General features: G+C 43.7%; 1 protein-coding gene across 1 annotated transcript in view; it reads right to left on the bottom strand.

The window, feature by feature from the left end:
* Positions 1-25,106, bottom strand: part of ALK (ALK receptor tyrosine kinase) — a 676,956-nt gene that overhangs the window by 165,974 nt on the left and 485,876 nt on the right. Inside the window, exon 5 of the mRNA XM_036903608.2 lies at positions 15,487-15,614. Coding sequence (XP_036759503.2) covers positions 15,487-15,614 — 128 coding nt within the window. The remainder of the gene's footprint in view (positions 1-15,486; positions 15,615-25,106) is intronic.

Raw genomic sequence — 25,106 nt, 5'->3', positions numbered from 1 at the left:
GTGGATGCCTCTTTTATTACCAGATGGCACAGAAGCCTTCCCACTTTTACCTGCTCCCCAGAGGACTGGGAAGGAGAATGCAAAAGGGGAGAATTCTGAACCATCGGATTATCCATCCAAAAGGGTTAAAAAGAAATTCCTCCTCAGAGCTGATTTTTAAGAGTTGGCTCTAGATTAAGATGTTTGCCAGCAATGGAAATGAGGGGTTTTCCTAAGAGCCAGGCCAAGTTTAATTTTTGATTTTTGCATACAGATTGTAAAATTTACATCCTTTATATGGTGTTTAATATCCTTTCCAATTGGCTGATTTTCTTACATCACAACTGGTCTAGTCTTTTTTCCCCTGGGCTAAGTGTGGACTGGTACCTTCTTTGAAAATAGGGGGTCACCCACTGAATACTTTGTCAGGATGCCATATATCCCATGTATTTCGATTATGCCAATGACTGAGCATCTGGTCTGTGCTAGGTGTTGAGGATGCAGGGTGAGTCTCCCTGTGGAGTGGGGAACAGAAATACATGCAAGCCACGTTCTAGTCTTTTCAAGTAGCAAAGAGAGACTGAAGAAAAAATGGAATAGGAAGTAAAAAGTCATGACTTTTCTGCCTGGTAATTATAGAACCTTAGCTGTGTTGGGCCTCAGTCTGCCAGTCAGTAAAATTAGGGAGGAGGGAAGAAAAAAAAAAATTCCTTTAGGCCCTTTCCAGATGCTAAATTTTATGAAACTTGTGCTTTTCAGAAGTGAAGAATTGTACAGTTAACCAAAGCTCCAGAAGACGAGGCAGTTGATAGAATACAGTGAATACAAGCACATTTGTTGTTCAATTCTGTGTAAGATCTTTGGAGCAGAGGCAAAGTCCTACCTCAAGCAGATCACATGGGGGTGAGTACATCACTGACCCCAACCCAGGTAGCCCTGGCAGAGTTTCTAGGTGGTGTGTGCTGGAGGGAAATTACTATTATCATTATTCTTCTAAGGGAGAATCTGGAATTGAAGCTTATGCAAGTGGTTGTGTTTGTTTTTGTCTATTCTTACAAATGCCTACCTAAACAATTAAGTGAATATCTGAAATCATCTGGAATATTGATATATTTGCCTTGTTCTAGCCGTTGATCTCAATTTTCCACTCTGCTTTGCATTTATAGACACTTCCCCACACCACTCCCGCTTGACTCATTTGCTCATTCAACACTCCACAAAAATTCAAGGAGCCCCCATTGTGTGCCAGGCTCTCAGCCAAGGCTAGGGGTGCAGAGATGAGGGGGAGGGCTCACAGCTTAGCAGAAGGGAAAAATAACAGAAGCAAAAGGCAAATGGGCTGTGGTGCTTGCATTAGCCACTTGCATCATATGTAGCCTTGCTAGAGCTTTGCAGACAGAGCGCTGGGCTACCCCTTATACCACATTCAGTGGGGTTGTCTGGTGGCTGGAACCAAGGGCTGGGTTGGGGGTATACAGAAGGAATTATTCACCTGACAAAAGAACCCATCAACTGGTGACTGTGTGATTCCTTTTCTCTTTTTTATGTCTGAGAAGCAACAACCAATGATGAGAGATGGTGGCACCTTATAGGTCAGTGGGCTTCTGATGAAGTTGTACCGGACAACAGAATAACATGGAAGTGCAAATATGATCTTAAAAAATCCCAAAGAGTCAGGGTCCTTTAACCTAGACAGTCGGGGTCTCCAGCCTTGGTTCTGGAAACATGGATTTATGCTATGAGGTCCAGTTACTAGGTGGTTGGGAAAATGGGGAGCCCAGTTTGTGCATCTAGACATATGCCAGGTAGGAAAATTCTACCTTTTCTAATCAATGCATGCTCAGAACCTCCAAGTTCTGGCACAGAGGAGAACTTCTTGGTAGGGGGAGTGGCTAGACTTCAGAGCCTTCTCCTCCCTCCCTCCCTTTTCACACCTCTCCCTTCCTCCTTCTTTTTCTGAGATTTGTCATTTTCTGGAGATCCATGGGTCTATGGGTCTAAGGTCCATTCTCTAGGATCTATGGGTCACTACTGCCATCATCAATCTGGTCTGAGGAGTTTTAAAACCCTGACCAAAGCCCAGACAAAACCCTTGGAGTATGACCCAGGTAAGCTGGAATGTTCAACCTGACTTTACTGAAGACTGGAAAGACAAAGGAGAAAATTCCCAGGGCACACTATGAGCTTAGGCTGTACTTCACAGACCCCAGAAAAAAAGACTTTTCCCAAGACCCTCCTTCCTAGCTTCTAGTGCCTTCCCATTTAGTGAGTGCAACCTCAGCTCCCATTACCCAAGAGTCCACTCCAGTTTAATTTCTTGAACCCCAGAGGCAAATGCTGGACCCTATTATCTACCTAGATCCTTGCCTTTGCCATGAGATAGATACCAGGAAAGATTTTAGTCTTAGGTAAGACCTCACTCTCAACTAAAGACTGTGGTCTTGCCCCTGAGGCCTTCTCTGGGATCATCACGTCCAACTGGCCCATAAACCCTGTCTCTGTTCATGCGCATATATGTGCCTGTGTGCGTGTTGGGGTATGTGGGGCAAGGTCTCCTGATGAAAGAATGACAGGTACGTGAAGGTGAAGGAATTAAAAAAGGGGTAGGGACAAAGGAGGAGAGGAGAAAAATCTATACCTAGAATAAGAAAATGAAAAAAAGAGAGAGAGGAAACTATATGTGCACACTCCAGATCTGTCCCCCATGCAGCTGGCCTGACCCCTTCAGCTGTTGTGCAAGGGTACGGGGCTTCAGGCCTGTGCCTGGAGTAGAAGCACAGCAGGCTTCACAGGTCACTGAGGTGGCCACAGCAATCAGATGGCCAATTCCATGGCCCAATTTTATTGCCCTCACAAAAGGAGAGGAAGAAAGTTGAGAAGTGAGAATGAGTAATAGATAAGCAAGAAGACAAAGACATACAGAGTCTGGGGGAGACAGAGGGAAGAGAGGTTGGGGGGACGGGTATCTGTACATGAAGAGGTTCTCCATTAGATGTCAAAACAATGAGAAGGGAAGTGATCTGTGTGCCTTCATTGATTCTCACACAGAGGAAACCAGCAATGTGACTGAATCAAGGAGATGCTTTGGCATCACACCTAGCCATAGGTAAGGAGTGGGGAGAAAGGACTGGGGGCAAGGGCCACAGAAGGGGAGAATGACAGAGAATGAACAAGAGGGCAGCCCTCTAATATTAGGCTATTACACGCAGTGGACATATGAGAGAGAGAGAGAGTGTATGAAATCTAGCAAGCAAGATTTTGTGTCTGTGCATTAATAAGAAAGAAAGATTATCAGTCCTGAAGTCCTGAGATGGTAAAATAAGAAGGAAAACAGACCATCTCCCTTCGCAATTTCCTGCTTTCAGTTCTAACCCACATAATGTAGATCTGGGAATTTCTCACTCCACCTTTACATACTCATAAGCCCAAGTCCACAGAGAGAGGATCTGGAATACTCACCTCGACCCCTGGGAAGTGGAGTGCAGGGAGCTTGCTCCATTCCCAGCCCTCCCGGAGACCAAAGTGACCCTCTCCAGGGACTGTTCTACTGCTGAACTCAGCTGTGACAGCTCATTCACTTGCGTGCTGTGTGCTCCTGAACCAGAAACCTAGACAGGCTGACTGCTGATCTTACACTCGGGCTTCCTGTCTCCATCGCATTTGGGGAACTAATCAGAGCCAGTGCTTTCATTATATTTATATTTCACAAATGATTGAAAGGATCAGCTTATAAAAGCAAAAGAAAGTTGAGGCATTCAACCTCTATGGGCCTTTTAAGACAACAGACTTATTATGTCCATGTGAATTTCCAGGAATAAACTTCTAATTAAAGCTTATTGCCTCTCAGCTGCCATTGAATGGCAATGTGGTTCATCCTTCCTGTTCATTAGAGCAGAAGGGCATCCTAGTGGGGTTGTAGCCTCACGGACGCTGTGCCCACCTTCCGGCCCACTCTCCCAGTGAGCTCAGGAGGATCCCAGTGCTGCGCTGATGGCTCCGTCACCCCACTGCATGTGACTTGGGATCCAGACAGGATATTGTATCTGTGTTCTGCAGGAAATGATAAAATCCTGGTCTACCAGTTGCATGAATGATTAATGAAGGGTAATTAGTCAATGTTTGTTAAGCATTTTATAGACACAAAATGCTGGCTAAGAGCTAAATGAAGAAGCAAAAGCAACAAAGCCAATAGACTACATCCAAATGCTGCTCATAGAATCCCAGAATGTTGGAATTGGGGAAAGGAGGGATCACAGAGACCATTTGCCCTTGGTTTGCAAACTGTGCATTTCTGAGCCTTCTGGGCAACTGCAGAGCAACTGTCGCAGAGTGTTTTCTCACAAAGCCAATCACAACGAGAAAGGCAAACTAAAGTTCCACAAAAACCATGCTTGCAGCACAACTTGAAGGCAGAGAATGCCAAAAACTTCAAAATAACCATGAGTAAAAAGAAGAAAGACATCATGTCCCAGGAGGGCACACTCTTTTACTCTCAGTGCCCCTCCGCTAGCAGATGGCTCCCTCAGCCCTCACCCATGGTCCTCCATTTCGGAGGACTTGCCATTGGGTTCCCATGGCCACTGGTGGGATGACCTCTGTCCAGAGGCCTGGGCAGAGTAGAAGTACAGTGTTTCCCAGCTCTTCAGATAGAGGTTCAGTATCCCTCCCTGTCCCCCACCTCAAACAAAACAATACAAAACCAACTCTGAGATCAAGCTGTCCTGGGGCGAGTTAAAGAAGCTTTAGGCCAATGCACAGGGGACTTTTAAATCTAGTATTTGGTTAGCCTGGCCTGGAACTGGTACCTAAATTTTAGGAACTGAGCCCTTCTCTGCCTGATTCGGTAAGTTAGGGCCCCAGTGCTGGTGTCACTGTGGGATTCTGCCTGCCTCCGTCCACCTGTGGCTAGTAACTGTCAGGATACCCGGCCTTTGGCTCCAGCTTTCCAGCAGGCCACCCCAGGCCCATCTGTACCTCTTCTCTTACCCATGGTAAGGGTGCTGCTTCACCAACACCCCCGTTGATGTGCCCATAATGGCACAGGAGGGTAAAGTCACCCCTCGGAATCTGGGGAATCACTATGAGCAGGAAGGATCTTTAAAGCCCACGTTTTATCTTAAAATGTATGTGCAGTTTTTATTGGAGCCCGATATAGTCAGCTAGTTTTGATATAAAAATGTCCCTCCACTCCAATCTTTTGGTAAAGCACTACCACATATGCTCAGCGTTGAGTGTGAGAAGCACCAGCCCCACTTGGCCCCAACCCATTGGTACTGGCTCTTGCTCCTCCCAGTTTTCCCTCAGCCAAATGCCTTTAGTGCTCCCCTGTGTGGAGGAGTCTCTGGGGGTAGTGCTGGAGCCTGATCTCAGGCCTGTGGGCTGGGCACTGAGGGGAGAGCCATCCCCCCCTCCCTTAGACCTGACCAGTCCCCTCACGGTTAATCAGAAGTCACTGGATTTAAGCCACTTAGATCAACACACAAATTAAGCCACTGGATCAACACCACCATGATATGCACTTGGGACTCAGGGAGGGGTGGGACTTACTCTCCTTGATTTTGTTGGGTAAGAAGATGGACAAGAGGAGTTGGGGAAGGGAAAGAAAAGGTTCAAGGAAAAACCACTCAGTTAGGGGGTCCTACATGAAGACAACAAAGGCTTTGCAGGGAGATTACTTCCTTGCCTATTGGGACCAGGCCAAACTGGTCCCAACCAGGTCCGAACACAGGTGTAATGGAACAAAGCTAAGAACCACCCAAACCACCCCCATCATAATTTAATTAAAATAAAATAGCAGTTTTGCCCTCTACCCCCACCCTGTGGGTTTTCTTTGTGCATTTTGGGAAAGATAGGCACACGAACAGGAATGGGTGTATAACTAGAACTGCCAATCAAATGACCTCACCCTGTCAATCAAAGAGGTGCCTCCCTAAATAGACCCTCCCCTTAACGTTCCGGCCTTTGTCTACCTTGACTCTGGCTGCTTCAACCTTGGAGTGTTTTCAAATAAAACTTTCGCTCTGCTTTGCTGTTTCCATGGGGACAAGAACCAAGGAGAATAAACTACACCCACAGCATACTTGGTGCTGTGACTCAGATCACTACTCCCACCCTGAAGGTGTGCTAAATAAAAGCCTCCTGAGGCCTTAACTCTCTATCAGGATTCTTGACTGACTTCTTTCCTTTAAGAAGACAAGAACCGAGGAATTCCACAATCCACCCCTGGTAGCAATTTCCCACTGGATTCCAAGCTCTGTCTCATAGGGTGCACACACTACCACGTTTAGTCCTGGGGTAGGTACCACTGTTTTCATTTCACACATGGATACCTAGTACTGGGCGATGTAACAGACGTGTAGCACCAAACAACTAAGTATTCAAATCCATGTTTTCTTATCCAAATTCTATCCTCTTTCCACTGTTCATGATGCAGTGTCCCTTGCTTTTCTCTCTATGGCAACTTTTCTCCTATTTCACTTATGGCTTCTGTCCATGAATGAAAGAAACAGAGGAGGTGAGGTTGGAATGTATGAGTTCTGTTGTCAGCTGTTTCAGGAAGATGGAGAGGGTGTGGGAGAGGTGGTGGATTGAAACCAATGTCTAAACTGACATTTCTCTTATCATCTCTGGAATTAATTTATCTGGGTCCACCTCATTCGCGCTCAGCCACAGATTTTAAGGAATGGCTACAGAAGGGACTTAGAGCCCTGGAGAGGGAACACAGCTTCGCCAAGCTCTTCATCCATCACCAGCTGGAGAGTCAGTCTAATTAATAACTGGGGCTTAATCCTCCACATTCAAAGAGACTCCCATTACCCAAAACAATAATTTTTTAAATTACCCAGCCAGAGTGGCAATTGCATATTGAATACTAAGGATGATTTAAAACTAATAAATACTTCTGGAAATTCCTTAAATAGTTTAATGAATTAAAAGTTATGAAATATTTATAAGCAGTAACAACACCATTTAGTACCATTAATAAAATAAATACATTAGTCAGAGAATGAAATTCATTACTATTTTACTACTAGACATTGATGTCAATGACTGAATATTGCTCCAATTACTTGTAAAATAGACCAATTATTTTAGTGTGATTAATCTTTTCAATCATTTCTTTTATGTAGTTGTAATTTGAAAGTAATTTTCTTCTGGAGTACAATGACCTCAGCACACTGGTTCCTTATTTATTTACATTTAAAAACCTTTTGTGTTTGCCCCCATTTCCTGGTGATTTCCAACAGTTGAATATTTAAAACAGTCGCCCAGGCGATCATTATTGTTCCTAAGCACTTTGCAGGGTATTCTTAATTGGCTTTAGTAGTGATTATGAATAGGTCATTCCAAAGTAAGGAAGTCCCTACCAACAGCGGCTACACGTCAGTAGGGAAGGGAGGGGCCCGCAAAATTCTTTCCTGATTCTACAGCTGCCTGTTGTAGACTCGGTGCTCAGTCTGCCCAGAGAGGCCGTGCAACAAGCAGGTCAAAGGGCTTTTCAGCTGTTCTCTGGCTCCGACCATCCCCACAGGACTCAAGAGCCTTACTACTTTGTGTGGCACAATGGGTTCTCTGTACCTTGTTAAAAAAATGACTATCAGACATAAAAGCATGGATTGTGGGGGGAAGAGAAGCAGCTGCCTTTGAAATCAGAAGGTACATCTGGACTGTCAGAGCTTCTGCTGGAAATCGGGTCACCTTTCCTGTGGCCCAGTGGTTCAGACAAGGCACAGATGGGAAGCAAAAGATGGGTGTGCACCTGTAAACATATCCTCGGGTAGCTGTGCAGAATTCTTCAGCCTGGGTTCCAGAATGAGGACATTTAGCGCCATCAGGGGATTTGGGGGTGTGAAGGGGATAGTATTTATTGTGTCAACCACTGTGCTAGGGCCTCTACACACAATATTAACTCTAATTTCCCAAGAAACCTGTAATTATGTATTATTAGCCACAATTACTGATGGGAAAACCCAAACTCATAGATTTTTAGAAACTCTTCTGACCTCGAAGGGTGGTAAGTGATAGAGCTGGGATTCCATATTCATTCTGTCTGATTCCAAAGCCTGTAATCTCTCTCCTACATTGTAACAAGAAAACCTTCACTCAGTGCTCACCATGAGAAAAGCAACTGTTGGTTGCTAATTGGGATAAGAGATGGAAAAAAAATAAAAAAGACAGCCTTGATTCAAGGAGCTTAGCATCTATTGAAAGAGACACAAATTACTGCAGGAAGAAGAAGACTGTTCTAAAACGGAAATATGTAGAAACAATTCTGAGCTGAGACTTCTTAGGGAAGATAGTATTTAAGCTAACATTTGAAAGAAGTGTAGATCTTCGAAACACAGATAATGAAAATGGGTTGCAGAGAGCGCTTTTCCAGGGGCATAGCTACATAAAAGCTTGAGGCAGGGAAGTGTTTGGGGAAATGTGTGTACATCTCAGTGGCTAGAGGAAATCATAATTTTAGTGTTTATCTTTTAAACAGTACAGTCTACAGATAAATTATGGGCATAAAGTTTTAGAAATAGAGAGTTAGGAAGGGAAGTGTTTTGTGAATGGGACTCACCTTCTCCTGGAGGACACAATGAGGCAGAAGTGAGGACCTCAGGGTCTGGCTACATTTCTCCTTGGCTTTTGCATCCAAGCAGTAGATCCCACCAACACATCATTGATTCAGACCCTTGAAGTGATTGGCCACCTGGATGCCCTGTAACTTGGCTTTTGGTTGTCATGAACATCACAAAGTTCTGCAGTAGGCATCAGAAGATCCAATTTGTTTCCATGAATAGTTTCTCCAGGAGAAATGGAGCAGTGGTGAGGGAGCAGCTTCTTGCCTAAAGGCTTCAGTGTAAGTGAAGCCCAGAAAGGTCAAGTGGCTTAGGACATCACCTACAGCCATCTTCTCATTTGATCCTTACGAGTAAGGTCAATTTTGGGATAACCATGGACATATTGTTATTCCTATTTTAAATTAAAAAACAATCAATGGGCCAATTTGGGGGGAGACCTTTAATTTCCCTTCTGATTGGAAGAGTTGGTTAGTTTATAGCAAAGAAGAAATGGAAAGGGGACTTCCATCCCCTGATTGCTAGTACAGTTCTCATTCCATGGTCTTTCTGAGAAAGGCACATTGGAGCTAGTTTGGAGGAAGATGTCTCTACAAATGGAGTACCGAGTCAATACTTCTGGTGCAAATTGAAGGTAAGTCAGAGATGCTCTTTGGGGAGCAGTTTTTATTCACAGTAGAATGGAGATCTTAAAGCCACTACACCAACTTGGTCCTAAGACAGAAACAATTTATATCAGTGTCCTAGGTGTCCAGGTTAGCACTTGCTCAGGAAATGTCTGTGGAGTGAATGAGTGAGTGCATGGACGGTTAGATGGATGAGCATGTTACATAGAGTTTCCTGCTGGCAGCCCCAAGACAGAATGTCACAGTAGTCTCCATTTGACGAGCACAGACTGGGGATCCTGCTGGGCACTGCTTGCTGTTGGATTAGAAAATGCCCAGTTTGGGCCAGGCTGCCAGAGCTCATGAGGTTATTCCTCCTTTTACCCAGCTGGATTCTGGAGCCGGCCCCTGAGGCTGAGTGGTTCCACACGGCAGGCCAGAGATGAGACTCTGTTCGGTTTCTCTCATTTCCTCATGACCCCTCTTAGCCTAAGGAGGACACCTCCCACTGCCCATCATTGCCTTGGTGGAGCAGGGGAGAGGGGACAAGGCTGGGAGACACTACACGTTTTTTATTGGAAATCTTCCTACTAGCTCCACAGCCAGCATCTCAAAGCCAGAAACCACTGGGGCAAGAACTTGCCTTGTGAAAATGGCTTATATTCAAAGTACGGTAGCCTTGTGCTTGGTCTTAACCATTAAAGGTAGGTATGGTTAATGCAACAATTTTTGACTATCACATTTTAGGTAAGTACAGAATCAGAGGATCAAAAAGCTAGAGTTAATAGGAGAGCTGAAAATCAGACTGTCCAGTAGTTCTTGAACTGTATTTCATGAAACTCACTGGGGGAAAGTAGCAGAGACTGGAGCAGGTGGGTTCTGGGCACCCCCACCCTCACTTCCCCAGGGCAGGTCTGCTTGTGTAATTTTATATTCTGGACTTCTAATAAGACTTTGTTTGAATGAAGGGTTCAGCTTTTAAGAAATGTTTGAAGACCATCAATCTAGTTCAACTGCCCTCATTTTAGGCCCAGAGAGGTTAAGATATCTGTGCATCCCCAACTGTTTTGGGATGTGTGTTCTAAGGTATCCATGGTGGTGGGACTGCATTTGACACCTTAGAATCCTCCTCTTCCAGAACTACAGAAGTTAGTGAAATAACCCCTCATGCACACTGTGAGGATTGTGGCACCCTGACTGCTGAATGGATCAGAGAAGGTAATGTGAATGAAAGTGTCTCACTAGGGTGACAGACCAAGATACTTGCTGAGAAATCCACCAGTGAGCTGACTGTGGGTGGCTCTGACCTGGGGACCTTCGGTGTGATTATTGTTAAGTTCATGAAAGGTAAAGGAAGCGATGGTAATGAAGTATGTGGCAGCGTGTGCTTAGGCTCACACAAGAGCCGTTGGCAGTTCCTACATTTTCATGGATGGGGGTCCACTGTTAACAAGTGGGTGGTGGGACACCTAAGCTACTTTTGAGAAACCTGGGCAGGGAGAGGAAAATTTTTAACTGGTTTCTCAGGAACACGGAGAACCTGACAACCGTAGGGTGGAGGTAAAAATCACATTGGACTGGTCAATCATTTATCGTGTCAGAGTTCAAGGCAGATCTTTGGGGGCTTGTTCAGTTTCCATGTGGTGAATGAGGCAGATTAGATGCTTTCTGGGGTTCTTTTCAGTGGTGAGCTTCCACAGGAAGCAGCAACATGTATGGATGCTGGAGCAGCTGACTTCCATTCCAGCATCAGCAGTGAGGCTCTGGGTAAATGACTTAGGTCTCTGTGCCTCAGTCTCCCCATCCATACAATGGGAGCGCTGATAATACACACCCACCTCATAGCATTGTTGTAAGGATTAAATGAGTTCACATATGCAACATGCTTAGAAAAGGGCCTGGAGCACAGAAGGTGCTAGATGGACATTTGCAATGGTATATATTTTTATGAGCTGCTCAGAGGCACACTGATTTTTTTTCAAATCCTTTCAAGATGCCAGTCCTGCCCATTCTGAAGTGTGTTCTTCTGTGGGCCCCTTTGAACACGAGGAGTCCCGATGAGTGTCTTGCACAACCCTATTGCTCTGGGTTGTCTGCTGAAGAATGGTTTCTGTGGATGGGTGAAGGGTTCCTGGGAAGCCCAGGCCTGAGTGTGTCTGGTGGCCGGTATCCCTCTCATCAGTGCTGCATCTACAAACTGCTATTTTTAAGATCAGGGAAAGACCTTTTCCAAGCAATTTTCACCCACTGCTACTTTCTTCTGGAAGTAGTATGGCAATAGCCCAAAGCTATGAAAGCAGGAACAGCATTTACCAATTGATTGATTAACCAACAATCACTCAGCAAGTATATTTATGTGGTATTTCCTATGTGTTAAGCATTATGTTAACTGCCCCCTGGAGAAATAAAAGGAATATAAGACAAGATCTTGAACCTCAAGTTAAGGTCCCCAAATGACTATTTGGGAAATAATTATAAAACAGCTACCAAATTTAGATGCAGAGAGCAAAGTCCTCTGAGAAGAATTTCTGTAGCTACAAATGACGTTCTGGAAGGTTTGGGCCCCCAGATGGATCTTAAACAATGAGTCTGCATTCAAAACGGAAGGCCTGGGACCAGGTAGGCCATTCCTGGTGTGGTGCACAGAAAACCAGTGTGACTAGAGGGCAGGAGGTGTGGGAGAGTAGAGGGCATAGTGCTGGACAGGCATAGAGGGGCTGGATTGTAGAGAACCCTGGAAATCAGGCAGATACTGGGGCTTTGCAGGCAGGACTGAGCAGTGGTGAGAGCACCGAGGCTGGAGTCAGGGGGGTCCTGATGCCATTCTCAGCTTTTCCACCAACCAGCAGGGTGATTCCTAGACCGTCACTTTCCTGGCTCCCATATTTCTGATATGGGAGGCAAGAAGAAGTTAATGAAGTCTCATGAAAGTGCCATAAGGAAAGGGGCTTTTAGGGAGGTTTGCTTGGCAATGTTTGCGGTATGGGTGATAGTATCAGGGAGATCACTACTGCACTTCGTAGCCACTACTGCAACGATTCAACTATTTATATACAAAGGCCTGGGTAAGGCTTGTTACTGAGGAAATGAAGTCAGAAGGGTAAACTCGAGCTGTGGCAATGGTAGCGTCTAGACAACAACAGACAGGATGCAAGGCAGCCACAAGTCCAGAGTACAGGGCTCAGAGGTTTGGATGTAGGGATAAGAGTAAGAGTCAAAGAAAATTCGAAGATTTTTGGTGATAAATAAAACCACAGCCTCTACACATTCCAAAGAAGTGGTAGAATGCAGTGAACAGAAACCCTGGCTCAGTGGTCAGACTGACTTGGGATTGCGTTTGACTCTATTTTTCTCTTGGCAAGTTGTGCAACTTCTGTGAGTTTTAGCTTCCCCTTCTATAAAATGAGGATAACAGTACCTGCTTTATAGCATCACTGTAAAGCTCACATGAGATAACACACGTAAGAGGGTCAGCATGTTGTCTCTGCACGTGGTTAAGTGCTCTGTCAATACTAGCTTCTATTGCTTATTATCTGAGCACCTGGTAAACGTTGCACATCGTGATAGGTGTCAGGGTTCAGAGAGGAAAGAGGCGTGGCCTCTGCCCTGATGACACCTACAGATAAATATCATCTGCTCTGTGGGAAGAATTGTCCCAGCATCCCCTGTAAGGCTTCTCCAGATTATCTAAAGTGGTGCCTCTCTTCATGTGAGCCAAAGAAGGGTTGTAGAGTTCTACAGATGTGTTTTCCCTCATGTTGTCTGTGCCTCATCATGAGAGGACCAAGTTACTATCAGAAAAAAACCAGGCATCTTTCAGAACTATCTATAACCCCGGCTAATATGTCACTAGCCCTGTTCACCCCCCTCAGAAATACCATCTCTCTCCCCTTACCCCCTCCCCTCCGTGACCTAACCAAAGCAATGACCTCAGAAAACATTTGTCTACTTCAAAAAATGGGCCTTGAGTATGCCTCCAAAATAACTCCTGCCCTTTAAATATGTGAGTGTAGTTTTAAGAATGCTTCCTATGTTTGCAACTTGTCCGCACCAACTGATGTATGCCTGAATATGTTCTTCTTGCAAGCAGGAGCATTAGAAGTTCTGAGGAAACAGGATCACTTTGCTCTTCCCTCTGCTTTCCACAGCCACACTGATCCCTTCACAGCCTGCGGCAGCCACAGGAGTTGAAACCGGAGAAGTGTGCAGAGAACACCTGCTTCCCTGTGGCCCTGGAGCCTCTGCAAGAAGGTAGCTGGGCCATGAGAACCTGCCCAGTCTCTTGGCCAGTCTACATTCCTTAGGGAATTAGAGGCAGACTTCGTTTCTCCCTCTAAGATAGTGTCCTGCCAGAAGAAACACTTTCTGAATCATTTAAGTAGCAGAGGTCTCACTCTAGGTTTCGTAAGTGTAGAGAAGCAGGCAAGAAACAAGTCTTTAACTGCAACAGCTTCACTGCAAATGTAACATAGGCTACAGAGGGAGGATTCTGTAGGAGAAAGGGAGTTCTAGGGGTAAGGATCCCAATGGGTTGAGATCCTTAATTCAAAGGTACATAGAATTTTTTCAGGAATATTTGTGCTGGGCCTGATACCTGGAGTTTGACAGTCTCCTATGCCTATCTCCTAACGTTGCTCGAATGAGGTTAGGCCAGTTCTGGGAACTGATACCTTCTCCCTGTCACATTCCTATTAACTGGCTCCATTTCAACAGATGGTCTTTTTTGGACAGTGCACATACCTTTGACATCAGTGAGGATTGATTATGTCCAGAAACATTCGCATATCCCCAAGTTCATGAGTGTGGAAACATTTGCACAAGCTCCTGGCTTCCTCCCAAACCACATGTTTCCTGTACATTGCCTCCCATCACAGGTTAACCACCTTTTCAACTTGAACCGAAGTTCAGTCTACCACATTATAGTGATTTTTCCTTTTCCCACACATAAACCATTTTTGATGAAAGAGAAAAATACACCTTGTGAAAGTTCTTGCAAAGGCACTCATGAATGAAGAGCCACAGCAGCGTAAGGAGCTGGTGGTCCGTAGGCCCCCTGCTAAAGGAGTCCCTGTGCTTTACCAGGGGCTCAAGGTTCAAGGCTAGTTCTCTACAGGCAGCAGAAAGCTGCGTGTTATGGGCCTTTATGGATGTTCATGAATAGTCTAAACTGAGAATTTAGGTCTGGGAGTGGCACAGGGTTCCCTCCTGTCACCATTCATGCTTGGGCCTCTCAGACCACCGGCTCCGTGGTGCAGGTGAGCCTGCTTCCAGGTGAACCCCTGGGCAGAGGCGATCACAGCAGAAGAATGGGAATAATGAAATCAACTTCTTCCTCAGGGTCCGTGTAATTCAAGCCCATCTCCTATACCCTCTACATGTGGGAAATAACAAAGGATGCTTATTATTACGATTATAGGTCTTCTCAAGAATCTAGGAAAGATTGATCCTATATATCTAGTGATGATCCATTTCATCCTGCTTAACAATCAGACTTGAGGCAATGTCAATGAAAGATATATATATACAACGCCATCTTGAAAACAGGACTAGAAGGTCAAAACTGTAGAGGGAAGGGGAAATAAGCTTATCAGAAAACCACACAGACATGATTACTAACATGGAGTATTGCACTTTTTCCAGTTTTCTGGCAATAAAGACAAAAAGAAAAATATCAACAAATTATTCTTCAGGAAACAGACGTCTTCTTTTGGTAATAAATCTTGAAATCAATTCACAATGTGGGACTTACTCAAAAGGAATTCAGTGACACAGTGGACTAACAGTTTTTATAAAATAAGTGAAAATTTTAACATATAGCCAATTCCCATGTTTTGTCCCTTAATAACAGCTTAAATCAAATCATTAAAAATACTTAGCTGTAAATTTTGCCTCAGGGAAAAAAAGGTAAACTAGTAATCATTTTACTGTGAGGAGTGGGTAGAGATATAGGTGGAACAAAAATGGCAGAATGTTAATTGTTGAAACCGGGTTGAGGGTATATGGGGGTTCATTGCAGTATTAGGTTTGTTTGTATACATATGAAATTCTCCACAGTAAAAAAAACAAAACAAAAACATAGCTGAAAGCATTTGGCACCCAGGGAAGTGTCATCTAACCAAGACCATATTCTACTTGATGAAGTTTTAAGTTAAGCAGATATAAATTATACTCAGTCTTTGCAAGTTGATCAGTTGGGTGATGGATCATTTGGTAATATTCACTGCAGGCTTTTATATATAAGTGTGCACATTCCCAGCTAATTGTGGCAGCAGATTATTGACACCCTTAAGACAACCAGCTACTAAGGAGGGGAAGGGAAAGCCAGCTTCAAATACCTTCACTGCAGTTCTTCAGAGCAAAGAAGTCTACTGCAGACAAGCTTCGGTTTCCACTCGAGATGTATTCCAGGGCCACTCGGAAGGGATTCTCTGGGCGTCCAATTCTTCCCTGAAGCACTGTCCAACTGGTTGCATTGGAAAGCAGAGAGGAAAAGAATTGAAAAGCAGTGATGAGAAGCAGACCTAACCTCCAGAAGGGTCCTGCCCATGCAGTGGCCTAGAGCCCACATTCTCATGGGCACAAGGAGATGGAGCCCTAAGTCGCTCTGAGGATGGGAACTCTGACAACCATCACAAACATTTGTTTCCTTCTTGTCCAGCTAATGCAGAGACCAATTTCTTAAACCCACTATATCCCCCTGGTATTTCTTCTGTCATCTTTATAGGCAATTGCAGACCTTTGGACTATTTTAGTAGCTAGTCTTACAGGAAAAGTATACATATACTTGACAAAACCTGACAGTAGGTGAAGGATAGTCTTCAAAACATTTATCAGCATGTTCATATTTATCTCTGGAAGGAATGCTTGGTTTTTGGAATTGTATCCGATCCCAAAGTCTCAGAACCCTCAGCTTTGCTATGTAGTTTCTTAAGGGAAACTAGCAGGGGCTATTTATTTACTGCAGGAAAATTAAAGTGCACTGAAGCATGTATATTGGGGTAAAAGGCACCTAAGATTGACGTGGACTCTGCAAAAAGGTGAAAACAGAAGAAGATGGAAACAGGTCAAATGGTGAGCTCTGCATCCATCTGTGATCAAGGACACTGACACTGTTGGAGAACAGAGAATAAGCCAAATGAACATTTTTACACCTCACTTAGGCTATTAACCTCTTGGAGTGGCCTCTTGTCACTGATTGGACTAAATTTACTTTCCAACATTGATTCAGGTACATATACATATAACAGTTACTTTGACAATTTTGTGTGGAGAATGGAAATTGCCTGGACTATTTCATATTTTCTTTCCTTTTAAAGAAAAATGATTTTATTGAGGTATAACTGACATACAATAAATTACATGTACTAAAAAGTATAAATTTGATGAATTAAAGTGTGGGAGTTGGTGAGCTTTGACATACGTATACACCCATGAACTTATCACAATGTGTCATATTGTCTTACCACTAGGTTGGACTTAGGTATGGCAGTACAAGTGCTAAGGAATTTAGGGAAAGACTAGCTTTTTGTGTTCAAAAATTTTAAAAACAATCTCCTCCCCAACATAAAGTGATGCTCTTTTATAAAAAATATTTAATATCCAATCATTCAGCAAAGTTGGTAAAAGAAAGTGAAAGTCACCCACAAGCTCATTATCCAGAGATTACCCATGGTCCACACCTCAGTGAAGAGCCTTTCAGCTACAATTTTACGTGGGACCATACTACATATGCTCTGTGTGACGGCACTCCGCCACTCAACGGTATGTCATGAGGCAATAAATACAGATTACATGATCAGTTCAATGACTGCATTTTTAATGATTTGTGCATTGCTCCTGATTTTTCCTCTTTATGACCGTGCTGAGGCGAACCCTGCATACTTATGTAAATACTGCCTTAGGACAAATTCTTAGAACCTGAGTCAAAGCATGTATCCATTTAAACTCTGAGGCATATTGTCAGTCCTCCAACAGTGAATCAGATGGCCCGTTTCTCCATTTGCTTGCTAACATGGGATGCTTTCCCATCTTTCCCAACTTCAGGTGATGAAGGCAATCACGGGTCTTTCCGTGGGGCACTCGTGGAGGGCAGTTTTGAGTCGGCAGTCTTGCCACGTTGCTGGGCATGCAGCAGGAGTCTACAGAGTGAAGGAGGTAGTTTTGTTCCCTATCTATGCTCTTCTGCAGTTAATTCAGACCACCGGAGCCAATGTTTAGCCGTTTAATGAAAGTGTATTAACTTTCCCCACAATAGACGCTGTAGAAGGGATTATTGCTGTTGTAAAGTTTGTTCTCTGGTACTGTACCCAGCAGGATTTCTACCCAAAATAAAACCAGTGCAACTGAATAAGGAAAAAGAGGCCTTTCAGTTTAAATGTGGGACTGTCAAAGAAAGAAATATTTGAAAAGAAAATGTAAACGAGGGGTTCTTAAGAAAAAAACAGAGCAGAATTTTTCTTGTTCTTCTAAAAAATAAAGGACCCTATTTTTTAGGAAAGATGGTGGTGAAAGGTAAGACTATTCAGATTCTGCCAAAATCACAGCACTCTGCTCTGAGAATGATGGATTTTAATTCCAGGTACACAGTGGCCCTTGACAATGATTTCCATTTCTATATTGGCACTAGCCCTCTGGATAAATGTGTCAAGAGTTTTAGGAATTAGTTTCTGAGTTACTGAAGCAATAACTTTTGTCTGAAATTCTCTGGCCTCCCATAGTTTACCGCTGCAACTTTAATAACTTTCAGAGCAGTTGCCAAACACATATTTTATAACCAGGGAAGTTGGGACTAGGAAAGGGCAAGCTTATACCTAGGGTCAGCTTTGTTGAAGGGATAGCCAAAAACCCTGTGAAAAACAAATCCGAGCTCACTTTTCTGTCGCTTCCATTTTCTTTACTTACACCCCAGTGGTCATGGAACTCCGCTCATCAGGGTTCTGTTTTCCTCTTTGGCTGGTCGCAGCTCCGCTTGTGCTTGCAATAGGGAAGGTTGTGCTCTGACCTAGGCCCTTCTGGACACAAACATGCAGCTGTGTCCATGTGCTGGGGATTTGTGGCTGTCTTAGTACTGGTGCTTCAATCAATCAATTGGACGGGGGGGGGGTCCATCTGGACTTTGGAAGCCAGAAGGACTGTGTGGACAGCCAGTTACCATCCATTATCTTCCAGTTGTCTCTCTGGGGCTCTCCACTTTCAGTTCTGGCTCTGCCCCTCATTTGCCTGATGACTTCAAACAAGGTACTTTACTCCGGAGGCCTGAAATTTTGCATGTTTTCTGTTCAATTGTATTCAATAGGTCAGAACACAATCTCCCATATTGCAAGCACAGAGAAAGTACCTCCAACTTTGTGCAAATTTGTTGAGAATAAAACTAACCACATATTTTTGCTGAGTAGCTATATCATAATGAATAGATTAGAATATATCAAAAAAGGCAGGAAGGTTTGTTTCTAATCAAGGTCCATTTCTGACCTGGGGCCTGAAAATAGTATGTACAAAGGCCACTCAATTAGGAATTGAGTCCTTAGATTCGCATGAGCTAGGCTAAGTCCCTGTACCTCCTTGGGTATTAGTTTCTTCATTAGCAAAATGTGGCCATTGGATTAAAAGTTTTTCAAGGTCCCTTACTGGTCTGATGTCTATTCTTCCCTAGAGGATTGTAGGATTCCTAGTGACAAATGACAAAACACTTTATGAAACCCATGAAAGCTTCAATGGACAAATAACATTCTATAGAAAGTGAAAGAAGACTGACTAAAGAATCACAAACTTATTTCTGCAAAGAGACTCAGCCCACTCCCTCAGGAAATGGAGAGACTTGCTCACAGTCACACATTTGGTTACCTGTAGAACAAAGATTAAAATTAAGTACATTATTGTTTCCAGACTATGAGAATAAGAGATCTATGGATAAGTCTGTATATTCAGTTGCCATCTCATATTACTAGAATCACAGAAATGGAAAAGAACATGTCTACTTGGCATTACTAGAGGGATCACCAGTCTGGTTCTGAGGATAAACAGGCCAGCCAGACAGTATGATACATTGTCAGAAGATGCACATGCAGAAGGAAAAAATCACAGGAAGCTCTGACATTGGGGGAAAAAAAGAGAATCTCCAAGGCTCCCACCACTCCATACCAGGTTAGTCTCTACATGTTTAAAGGAAGCTGTCTGGCACATCTGATGTCAGGCAAGCTGCTGAAAAGATTGAAGGGTTGGCAGCCATGACTCAAGAGGACAAAGATACCAAGTTATTTTAAGCTCAGAATGAAGGGGCACTTCCTGACAGCACAGGAGGGCCATGGACAGCAGTTGACAAGATAGTGGAATGTGCATTACTTTGCTACTGTGTGATATTCCATCAGGCATAATGTTGACATAGGGCTGACTCACAAAAGCAAGCCCTCAAACCGTACATCCTTTTCAATGGAATGCCTTTCAGAGACAGTTTCAGCTGCTACAGGGTCTCAAAGCCTAGATTCAGTTCTCAGCTCCCACATGTACCAGTTAAGTGAGCTTAGGTGTATGATTTAACTTCACCTATCTTCAGTTTCCTTATTTTTAAGATGGAAGTCACAATGCCTAGCTCACTGGATTGTTGTGAGAATTTCTGAGAAGGATGTATGCAAAGGAATATCCTTTTGGGCGAATAGTGGGAACTATTTTTACAGAGGAGCACAGCTTTCCTCATGGAAGGGCACTGCTCATGAAACTGTCTGCATCTGAGCTCATTCATGAGATTCAAGGAGGAAAGGAATGCAGATATAAGGGAAAAAAGTCATTTGCAATTTGTAAATAGCAGCCACCTTATAAATCTAAATCAGAAAAAATTCTTAAATGGATCTTCAAATGTTAAACACAACCCAAAGAAATTATGAAACTCCCCTACAACAAAATGGTTTAGTGGCCATGATAGCAGATCATCCATCTGTTCAGAACTCTCCAAAGACCAATTTAGACAAAAAAACTCTTATTTTCCTTTCCATCTTCCGAGGGCATGTGAAAGTGTGCCTTGTGTTGAGATGTCAGTTATAATTTGTTGCACTGAGTTCCATTTTTCAGGCCCATTTCTCCTGGCATGTTGTTGAGCATTAGATAAAGTATTAAATGCTTTGGGGAATCTAAGGGTTTGGGATTTAGTTTTGCACTCAAGTTGCTTACAGACTAGTGAGAAAGAGCAAAAATAATCACCAAAATTTACAGTGAATGGCCGTATAGAGGAGCTAGGTTGAGTGGTGTTGGTGCTAATGAGGCTGGCATGAGCACATGAGCAGAGGCCACAAGAACTGTGTGCTCAGAGAACAGGTGGTCCAGGCTGGCAGGGGTCAGGGTTTTTCATTGGTCTCTTCAGGAAGGAGGTCCCATGTCTTACCCCCCAACCACCAAACCCACCTCCTTAAGGCCAGGGTGATGGACCATTCATCATTGTGTCACCAGTGCCTAATATATAATAGATTTTCAACAAATATTTGTTGAATGAGAGAACAAATGCATGAACAGATTTCTGGTAAATCAGACAGATTCTGACATTCTTAGACAAAATTTATATTGTAGTGGAGCTGAGTTAATCTGAAACTTCATGTCAATTCATTATTATTAGCTGTCATCCATTCAAGGGATAGTGATGTCTTCCCTGTTCGGAGGAACCTAAGGACTGGGAAAGTTTGGGGGTTGGTTTATCACGTAGCTCTTAGCTTTCCATTTTCCCACAAGTCCTGTCCTTAAAGGGGAAGGGCCATGGGAAACAGTCATTAAATTAGCTCTTGTCCACGTACCTAGAGCCAAAGAAAGCAATCGAGAGAATTACAGTTGACGCATGGAGGGGACCTGAGTGCTCACCTAGGAGAGGTCCTGTCTGAGGATAATGCTGTCTACAATGCAGGTCTGCCCTGAACCAGGTCAGTATGAAAATTAACAATAGCAACAATACCAATAATAATAACAGCACTAATAATATGACCAATGACAGCTAACATTTACTGAAGGCCTTCTGTGTGCTCTGCTTCTAGCTAAGTTTTAAACCCAGGTTAGTGTGACTCCATAATCTTTATGAACACCACCTTAAACTACCCTTTTAAGCTTCTTGAGGTTAGCAACTATCTACCTGAGGCTTTGTTTCAACTTCTGGCCCTAGTGACCAGGGTTGGGGACTTGAAGCTAAAAGATGTGGCCATCCGCATGTTCTACAGGGGCCACAAGAACCAAGTCATTCAGGTAGTGACTGAGTCCTATGACAAGACAGACCAACTCAAGGGATGATTAAACTGGGAATGATGAAAACCACACAAGTCAGACAGCCATCCATGTCCCTGTCCCGGGGAGCTCCGCCACCTGACTACTATCACCACAGAGTGTGATGCTGTCAAGATTTAGGCCATGCTGCTAGTATTCCTCCACATGTCCCTTTACTAAGACTTTGTCTTGACAAGTATCCATGCATGGGTGGGAAGGTGTGAAGATTCCTTAGAAACAAGGAACTGAGCTTATGGGAGCTCAACTAGACCAATACACAAAGAAAAGTCAATTGTACTTCCCTCCCCCTAATCTTATCCCAAAGGGAAAAAACACATAACTTTCAAGTTTTTCTTAAAATATAACTTGCAGTAATTCTACAGCAAATGTAAAGCATTCAGCACTATTTTTTTTATCGTTTCCATTAAATCAGCCTGCATTTAAAGCATTTTTATGGGAGATGGCAGGGAAAAAAAAAAGCCAGATCAATGTAAATTTTAGTGTTCAGTCCTTTGTTGCTTGTTAATTTTCCATAATAATAATAACATGCGGTATGTGGCACAGGGTCTTTTATCCGAGTAGTCTTGGCTTTCTTACTCCCTTGACCTTCACAGTTTCCCAGAAGTTAGAGGAAGGCACCGTGGAGAGGTTCAGATCTGGATAGAAAAGAGATTTTGGGTTGATTCAGGATGCGGCTCCCACCTGCCCATGGTGGGAAAGAGCTGGCCTGAGGCTGAGGTTGGCTTCTGGCTCTGCTGGAGGGCAGCTGCGTGAGCAAGGGGGTGCTAAGACAGGGGTGGGCTCGCTGGGCCCACAGGCGGACATGACTGAGAGCTGAGCTTTGGCAGCTGGAAAGCAGTTGGGTTTCTGTCAGACACGCTCTATGGGTGACAGGGATCTGGAAGGCTGCCCAGCTTTCCCAGGGTAGGGGTCTAACTAACTGTTCCCAAACTGCCTTTCTCCTAATACTGCTTTCATGCTTTTGAGCAAAGGAAAATATGAATGGGCTTGGGCTCCTTTTCTTGGCCTTTCTTTAGCATCTTCTAATTCAACCTCCTCCCTCCCCACCTTCCCTTTTTCCTTTATTCTTTCAAGAAAATATATTGATTAAAAGCACAAACTTTGGAGCCAGATTTCCTGTTTTATCATCTCAGTTTGGCCTCTTTTTGGCTGTGACCTCTGCCAGCTACCTGACATCTCCATGCAGAATTCTGTCATTAAAATGGGGATAATGATAGAATCTTACAGGGGTGCTAAGAGGATCATGTGGGTTAAGACATGTAAAGGATTTAGCTAACACTCAAAAAGGATTAGCTAATATTGCTATTATGTTAGTGTTTCTTTTCTCTCCTAAACCCAGTGATGCTGATGACCTTTGAAGGAGAGGCCTTACAAGGTGAAAAAGGAAACTGACCATGTGGTGGGATTTCAGGGATTTGGGGAGCACTTCCCACCCCAGAATACCAAGATTTTCAGGACTTTGATTCCTCACATGGGGATGAAAAAACAAACGTACAAAGGCAGACATCCTAGGGAACACAGTGCCAGGCACTTGATATACCTTTCATTTATGGTCTGCCTCATTCCAGAAAGGGTTTAAGGCAGCTATTTTACTTTATTGCATATAATAATCACAATAAATGCATGAGACAGATATTATCACTCCCGTTTTATGAGCGAGAAAAGTGAAGCTCAGGGAGTTCATACAACTTGTTTGTGTAGTAAATGGTAAGACATGGGATGAACCCAAGACTATCCTTACAACTCCTAGACTTCCTACTGTACTGCACATAGGTTTACATTTATGCTAAATGTAAATGATTCATTTCTTAGAAGAGCTTTTTGGTGGTCGGGGCTGGCTAGACAGTATCTGGAGAACAGCAATACTCAGAAAAGGATGCATCTAGGAACTATTTTGGCTTCTTCGCAGGGTTGCCCAAGGATACTCTATTCCTTTCTTCCTCAAATTCTACACCATTGTAATCTGGGTTGGAATATGCAGATTTGTAGGAGGTAGGCAACCACCGAGGTCTCTGGCTGAGATTTTTTCCCTACATTCTATAGACTAGGTCAGGAAGCGGAGACCGAGAGTGCATTCCCGCAGACCTAGCCCTTAAATAACTGCGGGTGGGGTGAACAGGAGAACACCGATCTTAGCCACAGCTGTAAGGAAAAACAGTAGTAGAAGAAGAGTTCTTAGCTGGCTTCCATGTGCCCAATTAGCTGGCTGGATTAGCACAATCTCTGCATATTACATTCAGTGGAGCACCTATGACCTCTGAATGTTCAAGGTTACTCTCTAGGACTCCTACACCTACCACTCCTACCACCTGAGTTATAGATATACTGAGAGTCACATGCTTGTTTATGCCAGTTGTTCTCATTAAGTTGATGCAACATGAGCAAGAAAAATTTGAATTACTTTGCAAAGGCTAGTAGTGATAAATTACTAAAAATACTTGCTGTGTAATTAGGTGCATATGGGGCAACAGAAGAGATCAGGAAAAGAAAAATCCTAAAAATCTAGGAAGCTGTCAGATCAGTTCATGAGGGTCTTATAATTATTTCCATTTTAGAAAAACTGAAACTGAAAATCATGGATGTGGTGTTGTGGTGTCATGAATGTGATTTATACAGAAAGACAGTTGAGAATTTCAATGAACAGACACACGCAGGAAGCAAAGGCCTTGGACCTACGTCAAGAGAATGTTGGATTAGTATATACTGAGAAGTTGCAAGTTAAAATGAAATGTTTCAGGATGTGAATTGCTTCCCAAACAACTATTGATCCCAACCTCACTGTCTAAGGACTTCTGTGCTCTCATATGTGTAAAGAAATACATAGAGGATTCCCTAGTGTTTTTTCTCCTTTTTAAAGGAAGGAGCACTGATTATCCAGGTGAAAACTTGATTTGAGAAAACTTCAAATCAAGAGTAGCAACCCTGAGAATCCTGAAGTTTCTCTTTTAGTTTCCCTGAATTTTGAATTGGGTTCCATCCAAACCGCCACCTCTTCCAGCATCCGCCGAGTGTCTCTGCTCAGGGGAAGGACTCAGCCGGACTTGGGGCAGGGGAAGTGAAAGGACAGTTTGGTTGGTGCTGGCATTCCAGAAATCATTCAGAATTACAGAAGTGAGCACAGGATGGCATCCCAGTGGGGTTCCCCACCCCACAGATTTGTCGGACAATCTCTCTGATGGGGTGGGTGGGGGATTGTCTCTGATTAGAGACCCAGGTGATCACTCTACCTTTTGAACTCTTTCTGTAAGGAGATTTGGGCACATCACTTACCAGCAGCCGGTGGGAACCTGGGATTTGGTTTCCTAACTTTCTCTTTCTTCCAATAACTTTTTAGCACCATCTGGTCTTTGCAAACAAAATCTTCTCTTTCAAACAACTCTATGCTGTCACTTCTTTTGTTTCTGTTCTTTAAAATACATCCTCCCCAGGGAGAAGCATGAAGACAACACTGAAACCTGAAATGTGCCCTTTCTGTAGGTCCCCTCCTCTTGCCCAGCTTGCTTCTAGCTAGAGCCTGAGTCCTGAGAAGGGCTGGAGTTGGGGCTTTCATCCTGCACCCCTGCCTCGGCACCCAGGCTTTCCCAGGTGTGGAAGCAGCCCTCCCTGCCCACACTCCAATGACAGCCAGTCGCCATCCTGCTCCCTGGGGAACCAGGCCAAATGCCATTTAATATGTTGTTTACACATTGATTGGTTCAAT

This window comes from Manis pentadactyla, chromosome 2 (assembly GCF_030020395.1).
Source record: "Manis pentadactyla isolate mManPen7 chromosome 2, mManPen7.hap1, whole genome shotgun sequence".
Lineage (NCBI taxonomy): Eukaryota > Metazoa > Chordata > Mammalia > Pholidota > Manidae > Manis > Manis pentadactyla.
Note: the sequence above shows the minus strand (reverse complement) of the source record. Positions and strands in the feature narration are given on the sequence as shown.